Raw genomic sequence first — 11,303 nt, forward strand, 5'->3', positions numbered from 1 at the left:
AGCTTACCATAAAATCCAGGTTCAGATCCATATTCGGCCTCCTGCCTTTAAACGATCTTACTAAGACCTTTTATGGCTCCATATAGGGTTTGAACGCTACCAAAATTTACCAAGGAAGACTTAGAAATATAGTACATACCTCAAAACGCTTCCTTCCCAGAATACCCGTGGGTATTTAGCCAAAGATTTTCATTTTCAATAATGCTCCAGGCTCTGATACCAAAATATAACACAAACGCAGCGGGTTAAACAAGAGGAAAACCTGAGCTCCATGTCCATTACTAACTTTTTATTTTCCTTCGAATCCCTTTTTGGTACATTATCATCTCGGTCCGAGTAAGGTCATTTTTTTTATAAATCTTGAACCCTCCAGTCAGTGTTGCATTATTTAGTGATTCAAACTTCACATGATATTGACGGAAGACCACTATTTAAATTACTATACTTGTTCCGACGAACACTGATTGAGCTCCAGGAATGACCAACATGATGATTCTGTCCTCTGGTATAAAGATGATACCCCATAAATGCATTGGTCTACTCTGACTTGATATTAACTACTGCATTTTATAGTATGATGGAAAAATATAATGCATTTTTTCACATTCCTAATATACAATCAACTGAATTTACACAAGCAATATATTGTAAGAGGACCTAGGATTCCTGTAAGTTTCACAGCCTTCACTTAGGCCTATTTCCTAATAAAGCTATGGAAGGGTGAATGATCTGATTTGTTAGCTTTTAAATGTCAAAACAATCTTGAGTCAAAATTTTTGTATCATTCTAGAAAACAAGTATAAAGCTATGGATCTAACACAATTAGTTAAGAAAGACACAGTTGCAGAATTTCAAGGAAAGCATCTGTATACTCAGCGGTGAGTGCAATTCAGTAATGGTTTCTATATTGGAAAATGAATTTTTCTGTATATTGCCTTTACAAAATACTGTTCTGAGTAATGGTTGCTATGCCTTATTGTTGGACAATGTAATGGATGTATTTTGAATCCTCAGTGTAGTCAGGCTGATGGATTTCTAATTGTTGGCAATTTGAGTTCATGTATTCATATCTTTAGTTAGACCGTCTGATGTGTGCTTGTGGATTTTTAAAGTGAGCTTATATGCAAGAACACAATATGCTGTTTACAAATTCAGGTTGCGGGACATTTTACATATGGAGTTATGGCATTATCAGCTGCCACTTTTGCTTTCTGGAGTTTGTTTGGTTCACAACTTGTACCGGCTGCTCTCATACAAGGAAGTGTAGTGTCGTTGGCCTTACAGCTTTCATGTAGTGTTCTGGTATGTCATGCACAGATCATATTCACTTTTTTCCTTTATTGTTTTATCATACATTACTACTTGTAGTAGATATACAGAATGACTTGCCAACTTAGCCTTATGCCATTGGTGAAGGTTTCTTTGAAATAATTGGAAGTCAATTGACACTTTCTGAGCACATTAGAAATATAAAGTTGTCGAGACTTATTGGGACTTTGGCACCAACTTTTGTCACATTGGCATGGTAACTGAAAACTTGTAATTATCCTTCATTAAATGTATAACCAATAACATTCACCCCAAATTGGACTGTTGTCCTTTAAATTATTTAGTCTTTTTTTTTCTAACACATATCGGGCATTTAGGTACTCGGATTAGAAAATCACTGAGTCTTGCTATACGTATTAGACTGATATTTGAAACCACGTCAATGTGGTTGAAAATTAGGCTTTAAAGTAGAAAGTTTAAGTTGGAATTTTAGATTGATGAAGTTTTAAATTTTATGTTTCTAAAATTTGTAAGGTTTTTATTAGGCTAAGTTATTTTTAGGATTGCTCATTTATTTACCAAGTAATTAGGAAATAGGTATTTTTTTAGAGGAATAAATCTTTTTTTGGTTCCATGAAAAGGGTTTCCAGATATTCAATTCTAATAAAATTCTTGTGAGTTTTATTCTCTTCATGAGAGCTCTAATTTCTCTCTGTTTGATAGTTATCACCGTGGTGATCATATGCTTTTCTCATGATCCTTTTTTACGAGAACATCAACTTCCACTTTGTTTTTCAAACTTGACTTTTTTGCAATGCTAGACAAAATGACAAGGTTACTCCATTATGACCTGGGTAATCAGATTCTTTGTTATTCCTTTTGATTGATGTTATAATATTATGGTAGTAATTCTGTACAGCAAATTCTTTTATCCAGGTTGTTGCATGTCCATGTGCACTTGGGCTGGCGACTCCAACTGCTGTTCTGGTAACAATCAGAGAAACTATTAACCAAAGAATCCTCAACTACTTGCCATCAGGCTAGTAACCTACCTGTTAACTTAGTTTATTTTTTAGGTAGGAACCTCATTAGGGGCGACCCGAGGATTGCTTTTACGGGGTGGTGACGTCTTGGAGAAGTTTGCGGCTGTGGATACAATTGTGTTTGATAAAACAGGAACTTTGACAATTGGAAAGCCAGTTGTGACTAGGGTTATGCCTTCTTTATTTGATGAACATGAGCATTCAAAGTTAAGTGTGATGCATACACATTTTTCAACCCTTATCAAGCAAACCAACTTTAGTTCTACATCCATCCATAGTATTGATATCAAGTTCAAAATCTTTTTGTTTTCTCCGAAGGTGATTAAATATTTTGTTAAAAGTAGGTATTGGGGAGATACTCCAACTTAGATTTCCCTCTAGTCAGTTATCTGCTGAGTTAGCAAAATGCTAGCAGCAGTAGATCCATCCTTGACTTTGCAAGTATTTCTTTTTATTGAACTTTTGATTAAATATATCTAGATATATTTTTGCATATAGTTCAATGTAGGAATAAAGGCATAAGTACATATGGGGCTTAAATGTGTTTAGATATATCTTTACATAGAGTTCAATGGAGGAATAAAAGGATAAGATATATAGCCAACTCCAAATGCTTGGGATTAGCATGCCTTGATGATGATGGTATTCGCTAAAGGATGGTTGTTGATGTTGAAATGAGTATGATGGTTATATACGTCACTCATGATCACATGCACAGAGAAATATGCTAAATGATCACTTTGTTGGTGGAGGTTGTGTTCTATGAGAAATGATTCCAAGAGCATAATGTGGCAAGTGATTGGTTGTAAACATGTAAAGATGGAAGATAAATCTTGGATGGAATTCAGTAATCTAAGCTACTATGGCTATGTGCGAGTTTTGATTGGACTTTTGTTTCAGTTAATTGCCATCTTCAATTTGTTTTGATTCTAGCTGTTGTCTTATGTTGATTCAATAGTCCACTTATACAAATAAACTCTTAACTCTTTTGTGCAAGGAGTCTGCCATATACATGTAAATCGGTCCCTTTCCTAACTTGGAAAAATATAAACTTTAACATGATATTGGAGCAGGAGGTCAAGTGTTTGAATCATACCTATGTAAAAAAAGATTTAATCAATTCATATGTTGGGAGATCAGAGCTGATCAAATCAAGTACCCTACCCACACATGAAAGGGAAATATTAATAATATAAATATATAAATTTGTTTCCTTTCCTTGTAGCTTAAGCTTTTTGTGATAAGTGGTTAGTCATTTAACTTTAACAAAATAACTTCCAATTTCACTTTTAGTAGAAGTCCCAGTTTCCTTTTAAACCTAGAAATAGGTACAGACAACATGAGGCAAAGGAGACCAATGGTGTGACCGTGTGACAATGAAGACTCGACTTAAGTAAAAGAATCAAGGTAATGTAGTGTCAGAAGTATTCCACCTAAAATTACAAGGCTTAAAGACAAAACAAGCCCTGCAAGACATTTGATATTTTAACTTTTAGGCACCATTTAGTTGGACAAAATAAATAACTGAATAAAAAGTTATCAATCATAATTTGCCAAAGGTCTAATTCTACAGGGCTGTTTTGATTAGTAAGAGTGGTGGGCTTGTCTGGTCAAATAGGGTAAATGCATCTGGAAAATTAATCTATTCTGTCATATCTAATGCCATCTTCACTTGTGCTGTCAATTCTTTGTTAGTGTCAAAAAACTAAATATTATTTCTGGATATGAATTCATAAAGCAAATGACAGTAACTAATCCTTAGCACGAGTAATTTTGTTACCCAATAACTTGTAACTGATCATTCACTAGTCTAGTTCAGTAATGTAGTTTCTTAATTGTTCCTACAGTTTTTTGTTCATTCAGTCACTGATTTATTGCCTCGATATAATATTTGGCTATTGGGTTGCTTGACAGAGTCTAAGAAGGAAGAAGAATTATGTTGTGCACTTGAATATGGTCCTCAGTGGGTTGATATGCAGTTCATTCTTATGTTTGGTTTCAATTATAGACAATCTCAGATGCAATTCAATTGTGCTTCAAGGTTCAAATTATCTTTAGGTTATAGTTGATGGTGCACTTATGATCTTCAATTGGATTATGGTCAAATTTACCACTCTAATGTAAATTAGCATTCAGATGAACTATATAAATTTCAGAGTTGTGAGTTTCACATTAAAGTAGGCATAAACTACATTAGTAAAGCTGAAAATTCAATCTTACTTATTGTGGTTGCCAATGAATAAGTAATCCTCCATCCCCGTCACCACTAGTTTTATCTGATTAAGTTTGCTATTACCTTCAAATTTGGATGGAGATAGGACCAGAGCTGACTCTCAGGATGCTGCTCAGTAATCTGATGTTATGTTACAGTTTTACATAGAGTTGTTTCAGATTTCTGTGATATGTTATGAAAAATGCATGCAATTTGGTTCGAGAAAAGGAATAGTTGCTTTTAGCCTTTTACTCTAACATACAACACTGGAACTAGGTGACATGGCAGGTGATATCTTACGATGCTTACTAAAAAGGTTATTTCACTGATAAAATCATGTATAATGCACAGAGAAAACAGTGACTTCAAATGGACTGAAGCTGATATTTTGAGGTTAGCTGCTGGGGTGGAATCAAATACTAATCATCCCATTGGAAAGGCTATTGTTGAAGCGGCTCATTCCATTGGTTGTGAAAATGTCAAGGTAACTTCACATCAACCTTGAAGCTTCTATTGGAAACTTTTTAGGTACTATTATATTTTTTTACTATTAATCGTAAGTTTCACACTTTGTAGTTCAACATAATGGCGTTTTATTTTGAAAATGCCTTTGGTACTTTTTTTCTTGGATTAATTGCTATAGATATCCCAGTATTTATCACTCTTAACAAATGTATTCTCACCTTTCAATTCTAACAAATCCATCCTAACATACTAACAATTTCATTTCTCTGAAAAATTTATCAATTAAAAAAGAAAAAATGTCACTGACTTCATCGCAATTTAGTTGATTGAGTTGAATGATACTATACCAACACTTATCCATTACAGGATGATAAACTTAATGGAGTGACAATTGTTGTGATATAGATCATGGTGTTGTTATAACTGAAAGGTGGGATCCATTTGGTAAAAAGTGGTAAAGGTTACAATCTATATGGTAATCAACGCTTCTTTCTATAACATACAGAGTTCATCCATCACATAGTTAAGCTATTTTTTTCTCATGTTGCAGATGCTGGTTTTGGTGTTAGAAGTGATTTAGGATTTCTACTTACAAGTTTACAATATTTGGTACCTAACAATGTGACCTCTAGCTATTTTTGCATGTATCTAATAGATCCCACTTTGGATTCTACTTCTGATAGATCCACTAAAACTGAAACCTTGATTTCATAAATGAAAATTGGCTAACAACAGATCTTATGCTGGTGCAATGAATTAATTTCCTAATAGAACCGTATTGCTTGAAGTATCTTTTGTTTTCTGTCGAGTTTTCAACAGTTCATGGTTAACATTACACAATTATTATTTAATCCAACTTTCTTCAGTAATTTTTTTTAGCATTGCTCAGTTTATGTCCTCTAATCAATAAATTTTCTCAAATTTTCTCTTCGAAACCAGTCTACAAGAAGCAGACTGTAACAGGTATTTGAACTTATGAAACAACCCAATCTAATTTCCCAGCTCTTGATTTACTGGCTCTAGCACCAGGAATAATGATTGGTAGTTGTAGCCTTTAAATTATTGTGCGCGCTTAATTAAACAGAGCAATCTATATTTGTCCATTCGATTTCCTATTTTCATTACAATATATGCTTGGTTGGTTTATCCTAGTTTGTTTCCTAATCAGCAATATCTATGACAGGCTAAAGATGGGACATTCACTGAAGAACCTGGCTCTGGTGCAGTAGCTATAATTGAAAAAATGAAGGTTTCTGTTGGGACTTTAAGCTGGGTCAGAAGGTATATGGTATTTATAGAACACTCTTAGATATAAATGTTGTTCGTACAATGCTTTTTGTGGAAGGGCATGGAGCCATTCTTTTTATTTTGGAAAGCTGGCCCTTTCTGTTGTTAAATGGGTGTTGAAATACACATTTTTGCTCAGCTTTTTCTTAGATAGCCATGTCAAAGTAAACTTAGTGTGCATGCTGCATGTTCTGCTGTCCCTCATTACCTGAAAGATAATGATGCTTATAGAATAGATAATTGCAAACCTATTCATCATCATCAAGTGAATTCCAACTATTTAGGTTCCGTTACATTAACCTTTTCCTCCATTGAAATCTTTGTAAGACTATATCACTAGCTATAAGATGCTACAAAATTCATACTTGTCACTATCTAGATACAACGTCTGTATCCATCATCTAATATGTTTTTGTGCTGTTGCAGGCATGGTGTCCATGGGAACCAATTTCCAGATGTAGAGTCTCAAAACCAGTCTGTTGTTTATGTTGGAGTTGATAATGCATTAGCAGGTGTTATTTATTTTGAGGATAAAGTAAGGGAAGATGCACAACTGGTTGTTGAGACTTTGGCTAAGCAAGGAATAAACATATATATGCTATCTGGAGACAAGAAGAATGCTGCTGAATACGTAGCATCTATGATTGGTATTGACAAAAGAAAGGTATGTTATGTGAACCCTGAGCTAAAAGTACTGAATTCTCGTTCACCTGTCTTAGTGTTCGCTGCAAGAAAAACTCGTAGACTAAATTTACATGTGATTCATCTTTGCCACCTGCAACCATAGTAAATCAGCGTGATGCATATTTGCCAACTCACTTCACTCATACTAATTTGAATATTATATACACACTTTTAAATCAGTTTTTGATGCAATTACTTAATGTTATGGTATTATTTCTGGTAGCATAAGTTTAGGTCGTGACAGGGATGCCTAATCCTTAAGCAGATGAGATTATGGTACCTTACATGTAGAGTTGTGGGCTAATAAATTAGTCTTATAGGTTTAGATGAATGAACCATTACTAACTTAGGCTTAAGTTTTTTGGGTAGTTGTAGGCTAGTTCTTTCATGTGAGCAGGCCATTACAAATTCTTTACTGAGATAATTATATCTGGAAGAATTGTTGCTAGTGAATATCTTTGATGAGGAAGGGAACTCAATTTGTCTCTTAAAACTGAAATATATTTGGCGTTATGTGTATGCAGGTGCTTTATGAAGTTAAACCAGAGGAGAAAAAGAGATTCATCTCTGAACTTCAAAAAGAGAAACAAATTGTTGCTATGGTTGGTGATGGTATTAATGATGCCGCTGCCTTGGCTTCAGCAGATGTTGGTATTGCAATGGGTGAAGGTGTTGGTGCAGCTAGTGATGTATCTTCAGTTGTGCTTTTGGGCAATAGATTGTCACAGGTAGTATTGTTCATCTGTTGTTTCATTTTTCTATGAGTTCTATTTATATATACAAGTTTCTTGCATGCCACATCCTCTAAGAATCAGTGTGTTATTTGTTTGGAATTGGGTTGTTGAATTTCTTTACGCCTAAAATATTTAGGCTTTCTTCAAATAATGAAATGTTTAAATTTTTCTCTATGGGCAAAAGTTGCTTACACACTCTCAAACAAGAGAGGGATCATATATTCTGCATTTGGGAGATTTAGCATTGATTTGCTGCGAAGTGTAAAGTTTTCAAGAGCTTCAATAAGGAGAACAAGGATTGAAGAGAAGCATATACAAGAATTTGGAAACTACTAGCAATAAATAAGGTTATAGTTTAGTTAATTAATGAGATCGAAGGGTGCCCTTGCATACAAGAATTTGCAGCATATCTGAAGATTCTTTAAGGGGCACATCAATTAAGAGCACCACTTCACCCTTGCCCATAAGGGAGGGAGGTTCAATGCCAAAGACCATCCATGGAAGATTGACTACTAAGATTGAGAACTTCTGGAGTTAGTTGGAACCATTACGATACGGCTAGTTTAGGATGTTGCAAGAGCAATGGAGCCACTAATAAATATAGAATATCCGAGGCTTCCAAGTCAGTTGTATTTCTTTCTTGAACCCAAACATAAAATCATTGACATAAAAATTAAGGAATTTATTTATCATGTAAAAAATAAAATAAAATAAATAATGACACTCTTGCTAAATGTGTGACACAATTAACCCTCTCAATTTACTCTCATAACATAAAATTGCCAATATTGGGACATTTGCTTTTATTAGGTATTCATATATGTCATTTTGACTGGAGCAGAGTAAATCAATTTCTTGTCCAAGTTGGTGGGAAATTGCAACTTTCAACTCAGACATGGGATAATTAACCCATGGTTCACCACAAACTAATCTTGCTTTGATGATTTACACATTAAATAACTTGTTGGCATAGCAAGGCTATGTCACTACATAATTGCAAATCAAGTTTTCAGTTTGAGCCTTTTATGATGCAAACACAAAAGCTGGTTGTCTGTCAAGCGGTCATGCACTGAAGCCATATTTTGCTGCCATCAGACTGAACCTCACTTCTTCTAGGGGATGTTTCTTGCTTATGTTTTGGTTTTACAATTATAATCTTATACTTTGTAGTTTTGATGGTCACATCATGACTTATTGGTAACTTGGAAATTGTATGTGAGATTTTATTGATAATGATCATTGGAGCTTAATATATTCTTATCTTCAAGCATTGTGCAGTAGAACTAAGAAGAATCTTTATCTTCAACTAATTGAGCTGGAAAGTTTATCAGCTCAATTCCTGCATTCAGTAAAAGTTTGAGCTTTTGCTGACAATCGTAGTTCTCCCTTTTGCTAATTTCTATACCATTTTATAGTCAGATGTAATTCTTTGTGAACCTTGTGTTCTATTTTTCTAAAAAAATTTGATTCATTTTCTTTTTTATGAAACTAGTTAGCATTGTAAAAGTAGACCCCAAATACTTGGAAGATACACAACTTATTGTTATCATTTAACCATGAGTTTCTAGTTTCCTTGAATCGATTACCTATGGAAACAATAGGGAGATAATGGATTGAAGCACTTGAGAAATTTCCATCGCCCAAACGGAAGTGACTACAAGTTTCATATGTTTATCTTGGACTAATTTTACTCAGTTTATAGTTTACATTGATTTTCAAATTGTATAAGCAACTTAGAAGGGGAATCATGTTGGTTTAATTATATATCAATCTTGAACATTGTTTGCTGAAACTATTATCTTCAGTAACTCATTCATCCTGACATTTCCACCTGTCAAACATTCGTTGTCTAGTTTGTTAAGATTGTCTACTTTTTTTATCAGCAAATCAGGCCTTTTCAAGGAAATATTTTTATGGAAGTAATTCAGTTCGAAGAAAATTTATTTTTATGGAAGGGATTGTTGAACAAAATAATCTTTTGAACATAAAACATTTCTCTGTGGAGGTGGTTAACCACTTACCCTTTGCCACAAAAGAAAGGCATAAGCTTCGGAAGACATATCAACTCATGGTTGCCAAGAATAGAAAACATCGCAGTGTTTCCTCGTTTGAACACAATCTGTTTTCCCTCTTTTGCTTATAACATCTTACATCCATATAATTATCTTAGCGTCCAATATGTTTGTCAAATTGACCAAATGATGTGGCATCTATGCAGCTGATTGATGCTTTGGATTTGAGCAAGTCGACTATGAAAACGGTAAAGCAAAACCTCTGGTGGGCATTTGCCTACAATATTGTAAGTTGACCAAAGCTAAGCATTCCTTTATATTTTCAGCGAGAAAATCTTGATATGATCAGGCAAATCATGTTCATTTCCAATTTTTGCACTTCAAATTTTCTTTTCAGTTCTTTAATTTTCTAGCTTGATAGTCCAAAGCACTACTCTAACAATGGAAAAGTTCCTATTAACCGTCTTGTTCCATAAAATCCATACTAACTTCAACATTGGAGATGCATACTTAATAGAATATGACAGGTGCTAAATACACCACTAGCAACAACTATGCATCTGTGTCATTTAAGTATAATGTGAAACTTTGTTGTTCAATCGATGCTGGCATCATGAACTGATAAAATGCCATGGATGCTCCTGCAGGTGGGTATTCCAGTCGCCGCCGGAGTTTTGTTGCCTTCGACTGGTACCATCCTGACACCATCTATTGCCGGAGGCCTGATGGGTTTGAGCTCAGTCGGGGTGATGATGAATTCATTGCTTTTAAGATTCAAGGTGGAACAGAATAAGAAGGTGGATACTGACTCAAAAGAAAGCCGAGGATCCTCAGATTTTCTTGTGCAAATACAGAATCAGAAACAGAATCCTTACCCTGTAAAATAGAGTAACAGTTGACTTTCTGAAATAAAACACATGGTCAAGTAGATTTAGCTTGGACTCGACATCCCAACACTAGAGACTGTATTTATTAGCTTGTGTAATATAATTTTTGCTCACCCCTATAGACATACGATGGAAAAGTCAAAACACATGATAAAATATTAGTCAAACCCTAAATGAATGCATGCATGCATGAGGAGTTACGTAATTGCATGGGAGCCATCAGTGTACGACCACCCAGTCATCACGAGCAGTGGAATTAAGTCAAGTCAAAAAAGGCTGCACATAAAAATAATGTATAATTTATATTCTAGTTAAGATTCTTAACTAAATCAATTAATATTGAAGCAGCCAAAAGTTAATCATATAATTTATACTATATGTATATGATTATTCAAAGCTGAGATGCTTATTGAATTGAAGGATACAGGAAGCTTCGTGATCATTTATAAAACATGCATGAATATTCCAAAGATCATTGAGAATAATTGACGAGAACAATCCATTATATATATTCATGATTAGTAATTTAACCAAGTGTTCATTTAATATACATAAAGATACCATGCTTTTCTTATATATATTACTAATATATATGAACAGTCTGGCTGTAATTTGTCATGTTGAACTAATGAGAAGTTTCACTACAATAGTTAGTCGTCTTTATAGTATCTCCAGAAACTGATATTTTTTTTTAAAAAAGATTATTTATC

General features: G+C 34.2%; 1 protein-coding gene across 2 annotated transcripts in view; it reads left to right on the plus strand.

Moving 5' to 3' along the window:
• LOC122016687 (copper-transporting ATPase PAA1, chloroplastic-like) overlaps window positions 1-10,720 on the plus strand; it is a 29,841-nt gene extending 19,121 nt beyond the window's left edge. For both annotated transcript variants that reach the window (XM_042574070.1, XM_042574069.1), the window contains 9 exons: window positions 1,156-1,302; window positions 2,206-2,256; window positions 2,346-2,518; window positions 4,876-5,008; window positions 6,173-6,270; window positions 6,703-6,940; window positions 7,485-7,688; window positions 9,913-9,993; window positions 10,354-10,720. In XM_042574070.1, coding sequence (XP_042430004.1) covers window positions 1,156-1,302; window positions 2,206-2,256; window positions 2,346-2,518; window positions 4,876-5,008; window positions 6,173-6,270; window positions 6,703-6,940; window positions 7,485-7,688; window positions 9,913-9,993; window positions 10,354-10,593 — 1,365 coding nt within the window. In that variant the 3' untranslated portion in view covers window positions 10,594-10,720. The remainder of the gene's footprint in view (window positions 1-1,155; window positions 1,303-2,205; window positions 2,257-2,345; window positions 2,519-4,875; window positions 5,009-6,172; window positions 6,271-6,702; window positions 6,941-7,484; window positions 7,689-9,912; window positions 9,994-10,353) is intronic.
• Window positions 10,721-11,303: the final 583 nt, after the last annotated feature.

The sequence above is a fragment of the Zingiber officinale genome, chromosome 8B (assembly GCF_018446385.1).
Source record: "Zingiber officinale cultivar Zhangliang chromosome 8B, Zo_v1.1, whole genome shotgun sequence".
Classification (NCBI taxonomy): Eukaryota; Viridiplantae; Streptophyta; class Magnoliopsida; order Zingiberales; family Zingiberaceae; genus Zingiber; species Zingiber officinale.